The sequence below is a fragment of the Ictidomys tridecemlineatus genome, chromosome 11, assembly GCF_052094955.1.
Source record: "Ictidomys tridecemlineatus isolate mIctTri1 chromosome 11, mIctTri1.hap1, whole genome shotgun sequence".
NCBI classification, from domain to species: domain Eukaryota; kingdom Metazoa; phylum Chordata; class Mammalia; order Rodentia; family Sciuridae; genus Ictidomys; species Ictidomys tridecemlineatus.
Window position 1 is genome coordinate 119,088,796 of NC_135487.1, and position 22,440 is coordinate 119,111,235.

At 41.6% G+C, this 22,440-nt stretch overlaps 1 protein-coding gene and 1 long non-coding RNA gene across 2 annotated transcripts; both read left to right on the top strand.

Annotated features, from left to right (window-relative positions):
- The first annotated feature begins 4,430 nt into the window (after positions 1–4,430).
- On the top strand, positions 4,431–5,432 carry LOC144368710 (intelectin-2-like). Its single transcript, XM_078027834.1, has 3 exons — positions 4,431–4,801; positions 5,122–5,280; positions 5,424–5,432. The coding sequence occupies exons 1-3, from the start codon at positions 4,610–4,612 to the stop codon at positions 5,430–5,432; spliced, it is 360 nt and encodes a 119-aa protein (XP_077883960.1). The 5' UTR covers positions 4,431–4,609.
- A 552-nt stretch (positions 5,433–5,984) lies between these two features.
- LOC144367794 (uncharacterized) lies at positions 5,985–7,866 on the top strand. Its single transcript, XR_013427288.1, has 3 exons — positions 5,985–6,101; positions 7,125–7,228; positions 7,635–7,866. It is a non-coding gene; the product is annotated as an uncharacterized LOC144367794 (long non-coding RNA).
- Positions 7,867–22,440: the final 14,574 nt, after the last annotated feature.

Genomic DNA, 22,440 nt, shown 5'->3' on the forward strand with positions numbered 1-22,440 from the left:
GGGATAATGTCCCTCAGACAGGTCTACCATTTTCCTAGACTCTTAGGTTCAATCAATCAATTGTAGACTGTTCCATGATGTGTGTACTACTAAAGATGGGATGCAAAATGATACTAAAGATGTCAAAATATGAAAAAAATACATCTCAGAATTAATTTTAAAAGAACGAAAAGAAGTATATATTTTCTCTGTGTGTGTGCACACAGTTTTTCTGGGTTTATTTAAGTACAAGTGAAATACACACAGGAGTCTCCTATTCATTTCCTTCACTGTGCAGCCTGGCATTGGAACTGGTGACTCTGAGGGCAAGTAGGGTTTCTTTATTCACAATGGCTCTGAGGTTCGTGGAGGAAATACTGTGAGCAATCTCAGCATAATAAGACTCGTTGCTCAGCAGCAGATCTTTGACATTGAGGACTAGGAACTTCCAGAAGCCACTGGAAGCATGGGCTTTACTTCCTTGTTGCTCCCATAACCAATGTTGGGAATCAGGCTGTGACCCTCCAATCTTCTCGGTACCCAGTTGTGGCTATCCCTGAGTTCCTGAGTTTCTATTGGTCATACTTTTGACATATCAGCCTGACTAGAGCTGAATGAGCTTCTTGTTCCTCTTTTTGATGACCTTGGACTTCATGAGAGGTCTGAGACTGGTGATAATACTGAGCAGGAGATTGCTGTACCACTGCAGGCAGTGCAGAGGGGAGAGGGGCAGAAGTGGGCATTCCTTCATGGGCACTGTTTTATGTTATTCTATCAATATCTCTGAGTGTTTTGTGCAAATCTATACTTCGGACTTAAAAAGATAAAAAATACTAACTTAATCAAAGAGAGGTTCACAATCTTTTCCTATGGGTTGCAATGTTATCAGTACTGTAATGAATTAGGGATGTGATGTCACTGAGGAGGAGCCGATCGCTTCTATTATAAGCTGATGGGATTTGGATAACCTTGGGACAGGAATGATATAGGAGCTTTGACACATCAAAAGTTTTTTGTTTTTTTTTTAACGAATTTAATTCCAAGTTCAATGTGTAGTAAAGTTTTACTAGTTTGTGGCAAAATGAGAAAATTAACAACCAAATAACAAAACTTTGTATGGAACTACATTTATTGGAGCTAAAGACTTCTACTGATTCTGAAATGGTACCTTTCCTCTTTCATTGTTAAAGTTTCTTTGTTCTATGAAATGATGATGATACTAGATAATTAATAGGAGACTAGGAGAAAAAGTTTTTACTTAGCAAGAAAGAAAGGCACAAACAAAACCCCAAATCAACACCAACTCTTGAGAGTCTCCCCTATTTTTTTTAAAATACACAGGGCCATGAAATCCACAAATCTAGGAACAATGCTAGGAAATGAGCTTTACTATTTGTCTTGCTAATTCCATCATCATCACTGTATATCTTTCCTGTCATAACCAGAGGCCTCACCTCCTAGGGCATCATGCCAGGGGAGGGTGAGTCTGGAGACCTGGGCTGTGCCCCCTGTGCTTTCTCCATAAAGGGCTCATCTCTCACCTCTCATTAGGAGCCTCTGCAGAGAAAGATCCAGTCTCCACTCGCTGGCAACTTCAGCTCCTGGCCCTGTGTTGGTGGAAGAGGTTTGCTTTCTGTGAGTTTGGAGAGCCCTTATTTTAGCTCAGGTCTGGTTTAGTTTCCAGAGATGTGTGGAGTTAAAAAAAAAAAAGGCAAGGGAACTTTGAGTCTTTGTAAAATTAGAGAGGAATGGAGACAGGAATAAAGAAAAAAAGACAATCAAGACTGACTTTCATCTTGTTGTTGTTTTTTTTTTTTAGGCTATCATGACCCAACTCGGCTTCCTGCTGTTTCTCATTGTGGCCAGCAGAGGATGCAGTGCTGGTGAGTCTCCCTGTCAGGGCCCAGTCCCCCAGCTCACCTGCACACAGCTTTCAAAGAAAACACACTAGGCAGGGTTGCTTCCAGGAAGGGGACTCTCCTGAGCCAGAGATGACGTCTTTGAGAGGCACAGAGGCCACCTTGGATGTAGTCTGAGGGCTGATTTCTGGCCTCTGGAGGGATCTGGTCTCTAGCAGTGAGACTATTGCTAAGATGTGACATATCCTGGGTCTGGTTCTTTGTCTCTGTGTGGTCCTGAGGGGACCCTTGTAAGAAAGGTGTCCTCTCTTCACTATTTCCCACTACCATGGCCTGCAGTGACCTTGGTAATTGTGTGGTATACCCTGTGCCCAGAGAATGTTCTCTTTATAGTCTTCTCTCTATAAGAATAGCAATGGCATTTTAAAATCTGTATTTCTTTTAATTGTTATTTATCTATTCATTTTTAAAAGACAAACACCTGTTTCTTTCCAGAGTACTGGGGATTGAACCCAGGGCCCTCTACCACTGACCCACATCACCAGCATTTTTTATTATTTTTTTATTTTGAGATAGGGTCTCATTAAGTCACCCAGATCACAGGTGTTTACCCCCGTGGCTGGCTGAGAAAAGCATGTTTCTACATATTATCTCACTTGATCTTTACAAAATACTATTTATTAGCTTCATCTGAGGCAGAAGGAAACTGAGGCTCAGGTGTGGCAAGTAGAACCCAAGGACTCTCCCCTGGAAGCCTGAGCTACTTAGGCCTGAATCCCTCTGACTTGAAAGCCTGTGATCCTCCCACCCCTCCAGACTTTTAGACTGGTTTGCAGAGTTGACGCTCCTGTACAAGGTTCTTGTACAGGACCCTGCTGGTCTCCTGGCTAGAGTCTCAGCTCTGTCACCTCACCCTCTGCCTCAACCCCCTTAAGCTACCTGTATTTCCTCCTCAAGCTGGGCTTTGCTCCATTCTTTTCTCCAGGTCTTTGGACATGTTTTTCTCCTGCCTTGAATTCTCTTTTCTTTCTTCCAACTGATGAATCATGTCTATTCTCTCAGAGTACACTGTAGTGTCACCAGAACCAGAAAGCCTCTGTCACTAAGTCATCCTACTCCAGACAACCCCCAGCGCCCTTCAGACTTCTCTATTCTCATCTCAGAGTCTTTCTCTTGTTCTCCTGAGCTTATCCTTCATTCCTTTTAATAAAATTTTCTGTTGGTTTTGGCAACTCCCTCTAGAGGTAAGTTCCTGGGGATGTTTAATTTCTTTGAATGCCCTGTGCCCAGGGCAGGGCTTGGCCCAGCACGAGGTCGTGTGGAGGGAGGGAGGTAAACCTGTGCTGGATGCTGGCTCAGATGGGCTGATGGATGATGCTGGATAGCACAGGGTCTTTCAACCCAGGCCGCGAGGCTCTGCCACAGAGGTGGAGTGAGTTGGGGATTAGTGGCAAGGGAAGGCTGGGTTTTGTGTCAAAGCTGCAAAGAGAATGAAACTCTGCATATTCTCTAGCTGTGAGCAATGCTGTTTCCAAGAAATGGACCTGGTCATCATTGTCTCCATCTCTGCCTAGAAGCTGCAAAGAAATCAAAGAGAAATACTTTGGTGCAAATGGTGAGTAAGGAGCCCTATCAGGATTTTGTCTTCGGTGAATTTTTTTTCTTTTTCTTCTTTTTTTTTTTTTTAAGCTTTTTAAAGTTCTTTTTTGGTACTGGGGATTGAACCTGGGGCACTTTACCACTAAGCCCCACCCCCCTCACCTTTTTGAGACAAGGTCTGTCTATGTTGCTGAGGCTGGCCTGATCCTTCTGCCTCAGCCTCCTAAATTGCTGGGATTACAGGTGTGTGCCACTGCACCCAACTGTTTTTTTGTTTTGTTTTGTTTGGGGTTTTAGTTTAAATAAATGTGGTAAAAAGTATATACTATATATAGGATAAGCTTTGTCATTTTAACCAGTTTTAAGTGTACACTTCAATGGCATAAATTACTTTCTCAGTGCTATGCAATCACTACCACTATCCATCTCAAGAAAATTTTCATTATTTCAAACAGAAATTCTATGTTCATTAAGTAATGAACCCATATTCTGCCTTCCCTAAGGTCCATATAGTTGCTGTTGTACTTTCTGTCTCTATGAATTTGCCTATTTTAGTTTCTTCGTGTAAGTAGAATCATAAGGTAACTGTACTTTACATCTGGTTGCTTCCACTTAGCATGGTGTTTTCAAGGTTTTTACATATAGTGTGAATAACTAATTGCTTTCTATCAGTTTTTGATAGATATATATGTCAATATATGCACAATATAGATTGTATGTGATGTGTGTATACACACTATTTTATTTTTCTGTTGAGTATGTCAGTTATTTCTATGAGTCCTGTAACTAATCCTGCAATAAATGTTTAGTGTTTGAATCCTATTTTTAATTCCTTTGGGCATGTACTAGAAGTGGAATTTCTGGGTCATATGAAAATTCTGTGCTTAATTCTGAGAGGAACGTTGCTCAGAGCTTGGATAATTCTGTGTTCTGCCTCAGTCAGTAGGTTTTGTTATTCAAACTTGGGGGTGTTCCACTACACCCAGGGATGCATACTGACAGGACTCAGGAGAGGAGCCATAGGCCATGTTTCCAGTTCCCAGAGCTGTCCTGGTCATGGCACTGAGATGGCATGAGCTCGCAGACAGGGAGGCTCGGGGCTGGTTCTCTCCACAGATGGCCTGTATCTACTCCGGGCCAAGAATGGTGCCATCTACCAGACCTTCTGTGACATGACCTCTGCGGGTGGTGGCTGGACCCTGGTGGCCAGTGTGCACGAGAACAACATGGCTGGGAAGTGCACGGTGGGCGATCGGTGGTCCAGCCAGCAGGGCAACAGAGCAGACTACCCAGAGGGGGACGGCAACTGGGCCAATTACAACACCTTCGGGTCTGCAGAGGCGGCCACCAGTGACGACTACAAGGTGGGTGCCACTGGGAAAGGGTGAGGACCTCAGTGTGGCTGGGCACAGCGTGCAGGAGGAAGGTTGGGAGGGGGGCTGCAGACATGGGGCTGGAGTGAAAGAAACAGTCACATGCCTCGAATCCCAGCTTCCTCCCACAAGGCCATGAGGCAGCAGCGGGGTGGGAGGGGACATGATCTGCTGGAGGTGGGTGTGTGAGCACGGCTGGCCATCTGTCCCCCTGGAGCCCAGAGCTGTCAGCTCAGCTGAGGGAGCCCATGTGTGTCTTTTGCCCCTGTGGGACCTGGGCTGGTCAGTCTCAGTGTTGGTTGCTTTTCCAGAACCCTGGCTATTACGACATCCAGGCTGCGGACCTGGGCATCTGGCATGTGCCCAACAAGAGCCCCATGCAGAACTGGCGGAACAGCTCTCTGCTGAGGTACCGCACCAGAACTGGCTTCTTCCAGCATCTGGAACATAATCTGTTTGGCCTCTACCAGGTACACAGGGCTTCGGGCTGGGACTGGCTGTCCTGGGTGTAGAGAGAGGCAGGTGTGTGAGGTTGGGCAGGAAGCACCTTGCCATGGCCCTTTCATGTCCCCTCATCCTAATTTGCTGATAGCTTCTGTCCCACTATCCTCAGAAATTCTGAGCCAGATGACTCATAATGGCAATGTGGGGGGAACATGGGAGGAATGGAGGAACCTTAGATAGGGCAAAGGGGAGGGAGGGGCTCGGGGGTAGGGATGATGGTGGAATGAGTTAGACATCATTACCTTAAGTACATGCATGAAGACACGAATGGTGTGAAAATACTTTGTGTACAATCAGCGACTTGAAAAATTGTGCTCTATATGTATAATACGTAATGAATTGCATTCTGCCATCATGCATAACACATTAGAATAAATAAATAATTTAATAAAGAAAAAAAATGCTGAGCCAGAGAAGATAAGAGACTCAGGAGAGAGAAGACTTGTGGGGGGGGTCAGGCGGGGAGAGGGAGAGAGAGAGAAAGAGAGGGCACCAGTTGGCTTGGTTGTAGGAGAAAAGCAAAAAAGGAAAGATTCTTATTTTGCCTGGTTTTGAAATAATCTCATTTACTGAGAAAACATTGCTTTCTCTTAATGAATGATTGTAACCCCCCCAAACCAAAACTATTTCCTTATCCAATGATTTTGTCATTGTTGTTCCTTGTAGAAATACCCAGTGAAATATGGAATAGGAAAGTGTTGGGCTGACAATGGTCCTGCGATACCTGTGGTCTACGATTTTGGTGATGCTCAGAAAACTGCAGCGTATTACTCACCCTATGGCCGGAGTAAGTTCTTAATGCTCCTTGAACTCTTCATAGCAAAGATGATAAATTTAGTTATGATAGGAGGTTACTTATTAACACAGCTCATTCTCTTCAATGAATGTTACATGTATTGTCACATTTAATTTGTGCAACTACCCTTGAGGACTATTGTGAACCCCACTTTATGAATCAGAAACCTGAAGCACTGAGAGGTTCAGGAAGCTACCTGAGACCACAGTACACAGGCAGGAGAGTAGCATATGGCCTGGGGAAGTTTAGCTCCAGATTCTATTCCTAGGTACCCCATTATCAACCCCTCAGCAACTTATTGAGACCAAGATTCACGTATAAAGGGCAAATGGTGAGACAATTGTACTTCTATTGTGAGGGGTAAATATTTATTTAATGTTCATTTAAGTTTGGGGGCATCTCCTTTGTTAGGTTGAGCCCTATTCTATAAAGTTCAAAGCTGTTGTAAATACATCTAGGATTTAAAATTTTAAAATAAAAGAGAAGCCAGACATCCTCATGTCTGTCTATAATCCCAGATGCTCAGGTGGCTGAAGCAGGAGGACTGAAAGTTTGAAGCCAACCTGGGCAACTTAGTGAGACCTTGTCTCAGAGAGAGAGAGAGAGAGAGAGAGAGAGAGAGAGAGAGAGAGAGAGAGAGAGAGGGAGGGAGGGAGGGAAGGAGGAAGGGAGGGAGAGGGAGACGGGGAGGGGGAGAGAGGGAGAGAGAGAGAGAGAAAAAGAAACTATTTGCTGCAACAAGCCTTTTTACATGTTTGTTTGTGATTTCCCAATATTGTTGAATTTCTCCATACAAGCGCTGGTGAACAGAGACCCTCTCTGAGAACCAGTTCTTGAGTTCTGAGGTTGGGAAAAAGTTGATGAAGTTTGGGGCTGGGATGCACCAGTCATTGACCACAGTAGTGCTGGCCTCCACTCTTGAGCCTCAGCCTGGCGTCCACACTCTCTGGGCAGCCTAAAGAAAGCTATTTCTGGCATCCTCCTTGAGTGTTGTTTTCTGCATCTCATTTTCAGATGAATTCACTGCAGGATTTGTCCAGTTCAGAGTATTTAATAATGAGGGAGCAGCCAATGCCTTGTGTGCCGGAATGAGGGTCACCGGATGTAACACTGAATTTGTGAGTCTTTGTGGGGACCAAAGGTGCTTGTGAATGAGGCTGTGTGTGTGTGTATGTGTGTGTGTGCGCGTGTGTAAGAGTGTGGTGTGAGCATGTGGGCGGGAGCATAACTTCCCTTCCTCCTTGCTGAGTCAGACAATCTATACGGGAGAGGAAGCAGCACTTAAGGAATCATGAAGGAAGAGTCCAGCCAGGGAATCCAAGAACAGATGTTCATAAAAGTTGCAGGAAAGTCAGGAGGAGATGGTGTGTCACTAAGCTCAGCATTGAGAAGTCTATGGGAGAAGATCAACACTGCCCATGGAGAATGGAAGAGGACCACAGATTCCTCTGGATTTGGCCATTAATACCTTTGGGCTCCCCAGCAGCCCTCTCATCACCACCTCCTCCTCTCCTTGTTTCCTAGCACTGCATTGGTGGAGGAGGATTCTTCCCAGAGGGTAATCCCAGGCAATGTGGAGACTTCTCTTCTTTCGACTGGAATGGACATGGAACTCATGTTGGTTACAGCAGCAGCCGGGAGATAACAGAGGCAGCTGTGCTTCTCTTCTATCGTTGAGAACTTCAGACGACGGGACCCAAAGCTCTTCTCCCAGGGATGCGGTCCCAAGGATGGAGAACCACTTGCTAGTAGCCAAGGAAAGAAAAATAAATCATATTAATTCATGCATTGGTGTTTGTTGGTTGGCTTTGTGACACTGTGACCCTATGTTGATCAAGAACAACTTAGAGGAGGTAAAGTTTATTTTGGCTCATGGTTTCAGAGACTTAGTCCATGGTGGATCAAGTTCATTGCTCTGGGCCCCAGGTGAGGCAGAACATCTTGGTGTGGAGCAGGGAAGTTACTCTACTCATGGCAGCCAGGAAGGAGGTAGAGAGAGAGAAAAGACAAGAGGAGAGGAGAGAGAAGAGAGTGGGCTGGGGCCTCAAGGAACTTCTGGGACACACTCCCATTGACCCCCTTCTCCACCATGCCCGACCTGCATACAGTTACTTGCCCAGTCAAATTAGGATGAACTGATTAGATTACAATGCCCATGATTCAATTATTTCACCTCTGAATATCCCTGAATTAATGCAGGATCTTTGGGGAGAGACACCTCATATCTAAACCACAAGTGTTTTTATGAATTCTTTTCATGTAGGCAGTGAGCACTGTTGGAGATTTCAAAAGACCGTCAATGCCTCTGAACAATTCTACAACAAACACTCTTGTGCTTGGAATGTTGGGGCTTAGGAATCCCGACAGGGAATATGCCATCCCCCAAAGCCCTTCAGGTAACTCTTTAAAACGGCCAGAGGAATAAAGGGCAGGGAGGAGGCTTTTTGTCCTGCTCCTTCTTACCTTACCTATATGGATGTTCAGTTTGCATCCTCTACCTGAAACTCCTAAAGAAGGAAATAGTCTTTGGGGGGGTGGATGAGGGTGCAGCAAAGAAGGAAGAGACACCCAATATCCATATCTGGTGTCTGACAGCCTTGGTGGTGGGTTTCTCCTTAGGGAAGGATGGGGCTGCAGGCCTCTGAGGATGCCTCTTCTAGGGTAGTGGCTAACCCTCCTGGGATCCCATCTTCAGGGCCTTGTTCAAAAGGGGCCAAGTGACCCAATCATCCCCACTGGGTTATCGGTACAGGTGGGACGGGATGACATCAGTACTGGACCTTGGTTAAATGTTAGGCATCTCAAAGGGGGGGTGGCTTTATTGGAATATATAACTGGATATTCAAAGCAGATCAGGGACTCTGGAGATTGAATATAATAAAATAAGGAAGTAATCTACAGAGGGACAATTCTACACCAAACACTTGGAGGGTTTGGAGGCCCTAGCCAGAGCACTCCCTTTGTGAGCAAAGTGGAGGGATAAAGAAATTAAAGGAACTGCACTTTTAGGAGCCCTGAGATGTGTCTGGGTATGGAGTGGTTAAAGATCAAGGACATTGCCTGGTTAAAATGCACAATATCCTTGTACGGGAAAGAAGCTGCTATCTCTCAAGAGAGCTTGCAGAAGACAAGGGAAGGAAAGATTTTGCAGCCACTGTGTGGGGTCTGGCACCTGAGGGAGCTGATTCCTGGCAAACCTGGGATGGGCCTGAAATACAGGTCCAGTTAACACATGCTGCACAACAAGGAGTTCACTTAAGTGACCAGCAGAAAATCAAATGTGGAGAGAGGTTTACACAGGGAACAACTGGTCATGAAAACCCACCCAGCTCTACCCCTGCCCCTCCAACTTGGCTGCTTGCAGGACAGGCTGGAGGTGAGGTGTCTGGTCATGGATTCAGAAGAGCAAGGACAGGAGAGCTTGAGTTTGGAGACTAAACCCAAGACCAGGAAATGTTGGGGTGAGAGGTGACGTAGTGGACTTAGAATTGAGTCCACTCCACCACAAAAGTGGAATCCAGGGGAGATCCCTGGGGTACGGTCTTCCAGAGTGCTCTGGCAATTCCTGGACCCTGAAGGTGCATGGGTTTAAAATCCCCAGAACAATTGATATTCCGTGAAGAGCCTGGATCCTACATAAACCTAAACCCTGCCTCCAGGAATTCCACCTATAGGATTACCTCTCCCACTCCAGCAATCCAGTGGGTGGAGCATCACGCTCCAGATGACCCCACCTAAATCTACTGAGAATCTGAGAACATTCTGTACTCTAACAGGAAGAATTCTTTAACTTTGCATTGAGATTTTCTCTCTCTTTTTTTTTTCTTTTCTCTGTTTAATTCTGACCCAAATGATATGTGAACATTTATACATACTCATATTTGTTTTTTTCTTATTTTTAGCATTTTTAAAGCCAGTTATTTTTTATAGACCCCTTTTTATAGAAACTAGGATGTTTGAAGGTATATTTTAGTTTCTCTTTTTAAATTTTTCTTTGTTATTTTTTAAGTTTAAAAAATTTTTCCTTTATATACATATATTTTTTATCTTACCTGTTTCCCTTGATTCTCTTTCTCTCTATTCTTCTGCTAATGGCCAATATCCATGTTCTCTCTTCCACTCCTCTTTTAATTTTTTACTTCTATCTTCTCTCCTTCTCCCTTATAATCATTACAACCTCTGTCATTTCTGTTCTCTCCCTGACCACCTTATGAAATTGTAAACTCTTTTGCAAATGTGCTGTTTTTTTTATTGTAGGCAATAACTAATCCCACCATTGCCTTTCATTGTGATAATTAACATTGCTACAGTAGGAACTATTTGGTTTAATTCTGTATATTGTTTGCATTGGTGGTGGTTGTTTTTGTCTCCCCCTAAACAGTGAAGTACTGGAAACCTTCAGGGAAACTCCAAGTCCATAGGGAAGAAACTCTACTGTGTCAGAGCCATATGTTAGATGAGAAGACACACAAACAACATGAAAAAGCAAGGGAACAAATCACCTCAAACAAACCAAGATACTCTAATATCAGAATACCACAGTGGAAGAAATATCAGAGAAGGAGTTTAGAATGTACATAGTTAAACTGATCTGTGAAGTAAAGGAGATATAAGAAGTGAAATTAGAGAGTAACTACAGGAAGTGAAATATCACTTCAATAAAGAGATAGAAATTCAGAAAAAAAAATGCAGAAATATTTGAAATGAAGTAATCAATCAACCAAACTAAAAATTTAATTAAAAGCATCACCAAAAGACTAGATTACTTAGAAGACAGAGTTTCAAGCAATGAAGACAAAATATATAATCTTGGAAACAAAGTTGACCATGAAGAAAAGATGTTAAGAGACCATGCATAGAATGTCCAAGAAATATGGGATAACCCCAAAAGACCAAATTTACAATTTATATAGATATAAACAAAAATAATGTACACTTTTTCAATGAAATAATATCAGAAAATTTCCCAAGCCTAAAGAATGTAATGGAAAATCAAATACAGAAGGCTCATAGGACCCCAAATATAAAAAATTAAAACAGACCACCCACACCAAGGCACATTATTATGGAAATGCCTAACATACAGAACAAGGATAAATTTTAAAGGCTGCCACTGAAAAATGACAGGTAATGTTTAGAAAGAAACCAATGTGGATCTCAGATATTTGCTTCAGCCAGACCCTCAAAGCAAGGAGAATAATATAATACCAATCTCTGCAAGAAAATGGATATCAACCAAGAATTTTATAGCCAGCAAAATTAAGCTTCAGAACTTATAATGAAATAAAAACCTTTCATGATAAATAAAAAATTAAAAGAACTCATGGCTAGAAAGCCTGCACTACAAAATATACTCAATAAAATATTTCATGAAGCAGAAATGAAAAAAAAATGAATACAAGCAAAGGGAAGAACTACACTAAAAGAGCAGTGAATAAATGGAGAAATTAACTCAAATTAAAAACTAGAAATAAACCAAAATTACCAGTAATAAAAATTATATCTCAATAATATGGCCTTAACTCATCAATCAAGAGATGTAGACTGGCAGATTGGATTATAAAACAAGACCAATATGCTGTCTCCAAGAGACTCATTTCATGGGCAATGACATCCACAGGCAGATGGTGAAAGGGTGGGAAAAATCTATCACTCACCTGGATCTTACATACAATGGGGTTTCTATCCTTATATAAGATAAAGTGGACTTCAAGCCAAAGTTAATTAGAATGGACAAACAGGACATTTCATACTACTTAATGGAATTATATATCAACAAGACACAACAATTGTAAATATTTATGCCCTAAACAATGGAGCATCTATGTACATCAAACAAACCCTTCTCAATTTCAAGAAGGAAATAGACCACAACACGATAAAACCGGGTGACTTTACCACACCTCTCTCACCACTGGCTAGATCTTCCAAACAAAAACTAAATAAAGAAGCTATTGAACTAAAAAGAACAATTCATAATTCAGACTAAATAGACATATATAGAATATTTCATCCATCAGTGACTGAATATGCTTTCTTTTCAATAGTACATGGATCCTTCTCTAAAAAAGACCACGTCTTGGGCCACAAAGCAACTTTTAGCAAATACAAAAAATAATAATAATAATATACATAATACCTTGCATCTTATCAAATCATAAAAGGATGAAAATAGAAATCAACAATAGAATAAAAAATAGAAGCTACTCTAACACCTGGAGACTAAATAATACACTATTGAATGATGAATGGATAGCAGGAGAAATCAGGGATAAAATTTTAAAAATTCTAGAAGTAAATTAGAATAGTGATACAACATGTCAAAATCTCTGGGACACTATGAAGGCAGTTCTAAGAAGAAAGTTCATTACATTGAGTTCATTCATTAAAAGAATAGAAAAGTCAACAAATAAATAACCTAAAATTACAGCCCAAATCCCTAGAAAAAGAACAAATCAACACCAACATCAGTAGAAGACAGGAAATCAATTAAAATCAGAGATGAAATCAATGAAAGTGAAACAAAACAAACAATCCAAAATATTGACAATACAAAAAGTTGGTTCTTTAAAAAAAATCAATAAAATTGATAAACCCTAGCCAAGATAACAATGAGAAAGAGAGAGAAAACTTAGCTTAAAATTTGGAATGAAAATGGATATATCACAATAGACACTACTGAAATACACATGATAATCAGAACCTATTTTGAAAATTTAAACTCCTACAAAATAGAAAATCTTGAAGACATTAACAAATTTCTAGAACCATATGACCTACACAAATGGAATCAGGAGGACACATAATCAGATCAATTTGAAGCAATGAAATGGATGATGCCATCCAAAGCCTACCAAGAAAAAAAGCCCAGGAGCAGATGAATTCTCAGCTGAGTTCTACAAGACCTTCACAGAAGAACCAACACTAATCCTCCTCAAATTATCCTATGAAATAGAAAAATACGGAACCCTTCCAAACAAATTCTGTTTTGCTAATTATCAACCTGCTAGCAAAACCAGACAAAGACACAAAAAGAAAGAAAACTGCAGACCAATATCCTTGTTCAATATGATGAACATAGATGCAAAAATTCTTAATAAAACATTGGCAAATCACATATGGAAACATATAAAAAAGATATTGCACCATGTTCAACTTGGGTTCATCTCAGGGATGCAAGTTTGGTTCAACATATGGAAATCAATAAATGTAATTCATTTTATCAATAGACTTAAATGCAAGAAGCATATGATTATCTCAATATATGCAGAAAAAGCTTATGTCAAAATACAGAACCCCTTCATGTTCAGAAAATTAGAAAAACTAGGGATAATAGGAACATATCTCAACATTGTAAAAGCTATATATGCTAAGCCCAAGGCCAACATCATTCCAAATGAAGAAAAATTGGAAGCACTCTGTCTAAAAACTGAAACAAGTCAGGGATGCCCTCTTTCACCACTTCGTCAACATAGTTCTGGAAACTCTAGCCAGAGCAATTGGAAGAAAGAAATTAAAGAATTACAAATAGGAAAAGAAGAACTCAAACTATTTGCTGATGACATGATTCTATATTTAAAAGACTCAAAAATCTCCACCATAAAACTTCTAGAACGCACAAATAAATTCAGCAAAGTAGCAGGATATAAAATTAATACCCATAAATCAATTGCATTCTTTATATCCATGATGAACCCACTGAAAGAGAAATTAGGAAAACTATCCCATTCCCAATAGCCTCAAAGAAAATAAAATATTTGGGAATCAATATATCAAAAGAGGCAATAGACCTCTACAATAAAAACTGCAGAACACTAAAGAAAGAAATTGAAGAAGACCTTAGAAGATGGAAAGATCTCCCTTGTTCTTGGATAGGTAGAATTAACATTGTCAAAATGGCTATACTACCAAAAGTGCTATACAGATTTAATGCAATTCTTATTAAGGCTCCAATGATGTTCTTCATAGAACTAGAAAAATCAGCCATGAAATTCATTTGGAAAAATAAGAGACCCAAAATAGCCAAAGCAATCCTTAGGAAGAACAGTAAGCAGCAGGCATCATAATACCAGACCTTAAACTATACTACAGAGCCATAGTAATAAAAATGGCTTCGTATTTGCAACAAAACAGACACATAGCCCAATGGAACAGAATAGAGGACACAGAGACAAACCAAGATAAATTCAGTTATCTCATACTAGACAAAGGCTCCATAAACATGCATTGGATAAATGACAGTCTATTCAACAAATGGTGCTGGGAGAATGGAAATTCATATATAATAAATGAAACCAAATTCATATATCTCACCCAGAACAAAATTTAACTTAATGTAGACCAAGGATCTAGGCATTAGATTAGAGACCCTGTGTCTACTAGAAGAAAAAGTAGGCCCACACTTCCATCATGATGGCTTAGTACCTGAATTCCTTAGTAAGATTCCTAAAGCACAAGAAGTAAAATCAAGAATGGGTTGTGTCAAACCAAAAAGCTTCTTCACAGCAATCAAGAATATGAATAGAGAGCCTGCAGAATGGAAGAAAATCTTTGCCACCTGCACCTAAGATAGAGCATAATCTCCAGGATAGATAAAGAACTCAAAAAACTTAACAGCAAATAAACCAATCAATAAATGGGCAAAGGAACTGAACACACTTGACAGAAGAAGAAATATGATCAGTCAACAAATATGCAAAATAAATGTTCAACATCACTAGCAATTAGAGAAATGCAAATTAAAACTCCACTGAGATTTCATCTCACTCCAGTCAGAATGGCAATAATCAAGAATACAAGTAATAGTAGATGCAGGCAAGGATGTGGGGAGAAACATCACACATTGCTGGAAGACTGCAAATTGGTGCAACCACTCTGGAAAGGAGTATGGAGTTTCCTCAGAAAACTTGGAATGGAATCACCATTTGACCCAGTTATTCCACCCCTTGGAAAATACCCAAAGGATTTAAAATCAGCATACTGTAGTTACATGGCCACATCAATGTTCATAGCAGCTCAATTCACAATAGCCAAGCTATGGATCCAACCTAGATGTCCTTCAACAGATGAATGGATCAACAATATGTGGTACATAAACACAAAGGAATATTAACTATGAGAAGAATAAAATTATGGCATTTGCCAGTAAACGCATGATACTGGAGACTACTATGCTAAGTGAAATAAGCCAATCCCAAAAAAACAAATGCTGAATGTTCTCTCTGATATGCAGATGCTGACTCACAATAGGTGTGGAGTGGGGGAGAGGACATTCATCAGATTTGACAGTGGGGACTGAGAGGAAGAGATGGAGGATGTGGGATGGGAAAGACAGTAAAATGAGCCTGACATAACTTTCCTTTGTTCATATGTGAATACTGGTGTAACTCCATACCGTGCACAACGACAAGAATGGGAAGTTATGCTCTATGTATGTATTATATGTCAAAACGCATTCTACTGTCATGTGTAACTAAAATGAGCAAATAAAAAAAAATGGAAGGAAGATGAGCCAGGCACAGTGTCACACACCTGTAATCCCAGCAGCAAGGGAGGCTGAGGCAGGAGGATTGCAAGTTCAAAGGCAGCCTCAGCACTTAGTGAGGTTCTGAGTAAAAATAAATAGGGCTGGAAATGTGGCTCAGTGGTTAATGCCGTGAGGTTCATTTCTGGTCCTAAAAATAAAAAAAAAAAATTTAAAAAGTAAGATGAGCTGTAATGGTTCATTAGAGGGTCAGCTTTTATGCTGCTGTGATTAAAGAACCCAACCAGAACAATTGTAAAAGAGGAAATGTTTATTTTGGGGCTGACAGTTTCAGAGGTCTCAATCCATAGACAGCAGACTCCATTCCTTGAGGTTCAGAGTAAGGCAAGACATCATGACAAAAGAGTGTAGCAGAGGGAAGCAGCTCACATTATGATCAGAAAGCAGAGAACAAGGTCTCCACTTGCCAGATACTAATATAAACCCCAAGCCACGCCCCCAATTCCTGCCTCCTCCAGCCACAACCCACCACTTCAGTTACCTCTCAGCTAATCCCTATCAGGTGATTAGTCACTGATTGGGTTACGACTCTCACGGCCCAATCATTTCTCCTCTGAACCTTCTTGCGTTGTCTCACACATGAGCTTTGGGGGGACATCTCACATCTAAACCATAACAGGGTGTGAGTAAAGGCTTATAATCATCTCTGAGAATAGGGAGAAGCAGCTCACCAGGAACAAGTACCTGGAGAAGGTACAGCTGAGGCTTGACATGTCACACCTGGAGTGCTGACAGTCAACAGCGCTCAAATCCGTGGCCTCCTCCACCTGCCTACACATCTTCTACAGTATGGCTTTCGCTCCCACTGCACACCTGGATTTACCCTCTCAAAGTTTTTCACGACCTCCTAAACAGCCAGCGTAATGTAAATACACTTGGTGCTGTGTACCAACTTCAGTCCTTATTTGTTTTGCAAACATGAACTTGCTTGGCTTATCGGAGCCTCGGTGTTTCCATCTGTAAAAACAGGACAGTAACTGCCTACTTCTCAGAGTCCCTATGAAGACAAAAATGAGCCCACATATACCAACCCCCTTGTTCAAAATTTGGCTCAAGTGCTTGTTAAACAGTCGCTCTTTTCCCGCAGTTCTGCCAAATCCTATGATTTTTCCTCAGCTTTCTTTATCTTCCTACATTTAGAGTAACTGACAATATTCTTTTGTAATTTGGTGGTTTAGCATTGTTGGAAATAGTGTCCCGCTATATCCACCCAACTTCCTTTTCTCAGGGGGACATCAGATGTGCTAAGTAGATCCTGCACGTACTTGCAACCAATGCTCTGTCCCATTTAAAATTCAGGCACATGCAATGGGCCAGAACTTGTGAACATATCCATTCTAAGTGGTTTTGAGTTTTATCAACTTTGAGGGAAAGTACTCAAAGAATACTCAGATTACCAGATAGTCACAATCTAACTTCCCTGCTTGGGAAAAGATATCACATCCGGCCACATCCACGGGCCAATTATTCTCCAAATGTAGTCTGGGCTTTTGTTATGTCGCCAGCCTTTTCATTAGGCAAAATGAGACATGAAACTGTATTTGTTCTTCCAGTTGCAATTAAAAAATGCTCAGAATAAAAGTACGTTGAATAAATAACCGTCGGCATGTGTAAATACCATGATGATGAGATTGCCAGAACAGATGAGAGAGTCAGAACGAGGAAAGCAAAGAGCCAGCCAAGAAGAGAAAGGGTGCCAAATCACCTGGGGGTAGGGTGTCTTTGGAGCAAGAGCCCTAAGTGCCAGGAATCTTATGGAAGAAAAAAAAAAATCAGGTTCAATTATGCTTTGGGAAGGCACCCGCCACAATCTGGTTGATGTGAGTCATTCAGTCACTGGGGCTGGGAATCAATCCAACAGTGTCCTCAGAATAAACTGCTCACCTGCACGGGCCTTGCTGGGATTTCCTTCCAGCTCACGGTCTCCTATGGGGAACTCGCTACAAGGTCTAGTGCCTGGACACATTCAGGGACTCCACTACAGCTGGGCCCGTAAACCTTGGGACCACAGAATGGTTATTCCATCTGTCACCGTTTTCTACAGGCTCTATTGTGTCTTGTGGCATATAACCTCAGCCTGTGTTCCATGTGCCAAAGTAACATTAGGCATTACCTAATTGAATTTTTACCCTTGCCTAGTGGAGAGGTTTCCTTTCTCTCATCCGTTGGTGCTGCAGAGACCTCCGTTTTCTCTCTTTAAGAAATGGCCACAGCTGGGAGCAGTGGTGCAAGCCTGTAATCCCAGGGACGAAGGAGACTGAGGTGTGATAATTGAAAGCTCGAGGCAAACCTCGGCAATTTATCAAGACACAGTCTCAAAACAAAAAAATAAAAAGGGTTGGGGATACAGCTCAGTGGTAAAGCTCCCCTGCTTCATTCCCTAGTCCAAAAAAAAAAAAAAAAAGAAAAGAAAAGAAAAAGAAAAAGTGTCCCACAATTATCTCCTTAATTTTCAGCTCTATCTTTTCTGTTGACTCTTCTCTGGCTGATAAATGGGTTCAGTACCTCCATCCCAGAATTTATCAAGGAAAAAAAAAACTGGCTGGGAACAGTGGTGCACACCTGTCATCAAAGTTTACACGGGGATTGAAAGTTCAAGGCCAGCCTGGGTAACTAGTGGAGACTCTGTCTCAAAATAAGAAAAATAAAAAGGACTGGGGATGTAGCTCAGTGGTAGAGCACCCCTGGGTTCAATTCCCAGTACAAAGAAACCATTCCTGGGGACAGTGACAAAGTTCCCTACCTCTTTCTCCTTTCCCACAGACTCCTTTTCTTACCTTAATCACCAATGAGCTTTAATCACATCCAGTTTTATTAAAAATACTTAAACAGACAGCATTGCAAGCAAGACATGGGCCAATCACCAATAGCAATAAATAACCACACTATAAGCTCCCTCTGTGAACTACCAAACGTAAGAAGTCAACAAAAACCCAGTGATGTCTTTATCTGATGCTCTGAACAAGTGTGATGGTCCTCAACTGAGAGTTTTGCCCTCCAGGGGACATTTGACAATATCTGGAGACACTTTGGTTATTACAACTGGGGCCCAGAGTGTGCCACTGATATCTGTGGAGGCCTGGGATGCTGCTCACATTCTTCAATACACAGGATCTCCCCTCACGACAAAGGGTTAAAAATTATCCAATCCAAAGCATCAATGGTACCCCGTTTGAGAAACCCTGGTTTAGAGGGAGGCTATCGACATTTCTTAAGCCAAATTGAATTTGGATGAAATAAAACAATACAGAATTCTCACCCTCCAAAATCTAAATGGGGGTGGGGCATGGTGGCACACACCTGTGATCGCAGTAGCTCAGGAGGCTGAGGCAGAAGGATCACAAGTTCAAAGCCAGCCTCAGCAATTTAGCAAGGTCCTAAGAAACTCAGGGAGACCCTGTCTCTAAACAAAATATGAAAAAGGACTGGGGCTGTGGCTCAGTGGATAAGCACCCATGGGTTTAATCCCTGGGCAACCACAGCCTGAGTGATGTCCTTTACGTGATGTTGTCACTGGGTGGTCCAATTGTCTCTATCTGGTGTCTGACACAGTTTATTTACTAGGACATATTTTGGTTTAAGGAGAAGAGGAGAACATTTTTTTGTTGTTTTTTTTAATTTTTTAATTTGTTCTCAAATATACATGACAGTAGAATGCATTTTTACATATCCTACATAAATGGAATATAACTTCTCATTCTTCTAGTTGTACAAAATGAGTTTCCCCACACAGTAAGACATTTGTGGAGAATGGTAGATGTGTATTAGTATCAAGGAATTCTTCCTTCTCTGGATTGTATTTTTTTTCCTTTTGTGTTTTGCAATAGTGGGGGCTGAAACAGGGGGTGCTTTGCCTCTGAACTACATCTCCAGCCCTTACTAGATTTTCCTTTGAGACAGGGTCTTGCTGAGTTGCCCAGGCTGGCCTTAAACTTGCAATCCTATTACTGCAGCCTCGTGTGTAGCTGAGATTGCAGGTGTGCACCACCACGCTTGGCTCAAGTAAATCTTTCCCACTCTCATTTGTATATGACTGTCCCTTTGCCGTTCACTTAAATATTTTTACTACTGGGAGATTCCCTCCTTAGTTACCCTTTCACTTCACATATTCTTTCTGAGTGAGATCTTTCATGTATGTATATATGGCATGACTTCAACCACAATTTGTATAGTGGTTGTTCATATATCTGGTATGCAGTACAGATATCTCTCTCTCTCTCTCTCTCTCTCTCTCTCTCTCTCTCTCTCTCTCTCTCTCTCTCTCTCTCTCTCTCTTTTTCCACCCCAGATACATATATTCATCTGTGTCTCAGACATTTTAATCTTTCATGTGTACTGGGTATTGAACCCAGGGTCAATTAACCCCTGAACTGCCCTCAGCCCTTTTTATTTTTTGTTCTGAAAGAGAGTATCACTGAATTACCCAAGCAGGACTCAAACTTGTGATCCTCCTGCCTCAGCCTCCTTAGTCACTGAGATTACAGGTGAGCATCACTGCACTTGTCTAGACATATTAATCTTAAAATATTCCAAACTGAACTTAACATATCTCATGTCCCAACTTGGCCCTTATCCTGACTGCTGATTTCATTACCCAAGCCATTCCCTCCGACTCCCCTAGACAACCAGTTATCAAACTGTGCTCATTCTGGCACCATTCCTTCCTATCAACAGCTCTGCCTCAGGTAGGGGTTGATGACTTAATTGTATTCTTTCAGTAGCTTTATAAAGCCTCCTTCCTTCCATCTCACTTTCCTCTCATTGGAGTATTCTTTCTAATTTATGAATTTGAGTATTTCACTCATCTGTTCAAAAATCCTTCGATTGGCCTCCCTCACAAGAACTTAGTATGGAATTTAAATACTTATTCATGTGTGCTACTAAAGATTACTAAAACTTTAATAATCTTGGCATGGTTTCCTTATCGAGTCTTTTCTTTATTTCAGTCACACTAAAATATCCTCATTTTCTAGAACTAGTAAAGGTCTTTGACTTCTCAGATTTTATAGGTGTTCACTCTTCCTAAGTAACACACTTCCTCTATTCTTCAAGAAAGGCACTCCTATTTCCTGGTCTCTCAGAAACCCCCTGTGATCATAAACAGTTTGCAGTAGATGCCCTTTCTACGTGACTCCATGACCTTCCCGTTTCATAACCACTGTTTGCTTCTCTGTTCTTGCCGTGATGTTGAGAGTTGCACATAAGCAGGACTAGCCTGGATGTAGCTCAAGAAATATTCAGTACGGGAGAGAGGAAGGGAAATAGAGAGAAGAAGGAAGAGAAGAGAAAAGGAGAATATAATTTCTGTCTCCATGAGAATGTCTCCCATCAAGGTCAAAGTTACCAAGGACCACATGATTGCTAAATACAACGGACATACTTTTTGCTAATTTGGATTTATTGCAGGGTGTCTAGTACCCCAACAGGATAGGTTGCTGCTCAGGAGGTGTGAGCCCCCTAAGAAATAAAAAGTCTGAAATAATTAGTAAGAAATAAAGATAGAGCCAGAAATTATATAAAAAGTGGAGCACCTGATGGGTCTTCCAGTCCTGATAGGAGCTGGAACTGAACAACCAAAAGTGGTCCCGATTCTTTATTTAAGAGGAAGTACATGAAAGGCAGGGATAAGGTTTCAGTCTTGGGTCTTGGTAGTCTTGGTTTGGTGCTGGTTTCTCAGTGTGGCAGGGGTCTTCCAGTAAAACAGGTTGATTGACATTTTGGCAAGCCACACCCATATCCCAGAGGTTGTGCGGCTCCAACGGGTCACCCCCATCTCAGAAGCTATGCTGAGCTTGGGATGGAGCAAGGTAGGGAGCCACACGAACCAGACTTTCTCAAACCAGCAGGGTTGCTGCTGAGAGTTCCCGATACTAGGCTTTCCTGCCTAGTGGCTTCAACATCATTTGAGTTCAACATCACACAGTTCACGGATGGCTCCTGGCATGGATTCAGTTTTGCAATGTTTCCTTTGCCTTTTGAGATATTGTTTCTCTGTCTATCCAACTGATCCTTCTCACTTTCCTCCTCAGAATCCTTTTCTTAAAATTTCTTAAACATTAGGCTTACCCCAGGAGGATACTGTCCTGGCCTTGTTCTGTTATTTTACCCTCCCTGGGAATGTCCTCCCATCCAGTGCCTACTTGGGAAAATACTGTGTTATACTGCTCTCTGCTGGAATCAATGAGAGGCCAACTGGCTACAGAAGTGGCCATAGTCTTCGTGGGGTTTGAAATAGTTTTTGTTGTTCTTTGCTTACTAAAGCCTCAGATACTTCAGCAAGACTCCTGGCAGCATCCCTTTGGAAGACTCCAGACAGAAGGACTGAATTCTTCTCCCCTAGGTTCTCCAATCTGAAGTTTCTCTTAGCCTTACCCTTTAGAATCTGGTGCCTGGAAGAGGCAGGTGTCCCTTCTGCATTCTAGCTGCTTGTTCTCAATCGTGTCTCCTGGGAGATATACTGTGTTCCTATCTTTGCTCTCTTTATTTTGAATAATTTTTATTGGAATGGCTTGGCTTATTCGCACTCTGCATGCACTCCCAAAGCAGTGTCCATTATGGGATTCAAGGTCCTTCTTAATCTACTTGGGTGTCTGTCTTCTTCTGTCCTTGATACCAAATGCCTGGTTCTTGTCCCTGATGCTGATTTAATAATGAGGTCAAGGTTTTCAGAAAAAGGGAAGAAACTTATTTTTTTTGCTACCACAGGAGAAACACAGGGAATTCCTGACCACAGACTGTGATTCTATCAGGGACAACAGTGAGTTTTAAAGAGGGGGTACAAAGGAT

Coding starts and splice junctions, on each gene's coding strand:
- LOC144368710 (XM_078027834.1), top strand. CDS start 4,610: ATGACCTCTGCGGGTGGTGGCTGGACCCTGGTGGCCAGTGTGCACGAG. Junction 4,802..5,121: donor CCACCAGTGACGACTACAAG/GTGGGTGCCACT, acceptor TTGCTTTTCCAG/AACCCTGGCTATTACGACAT.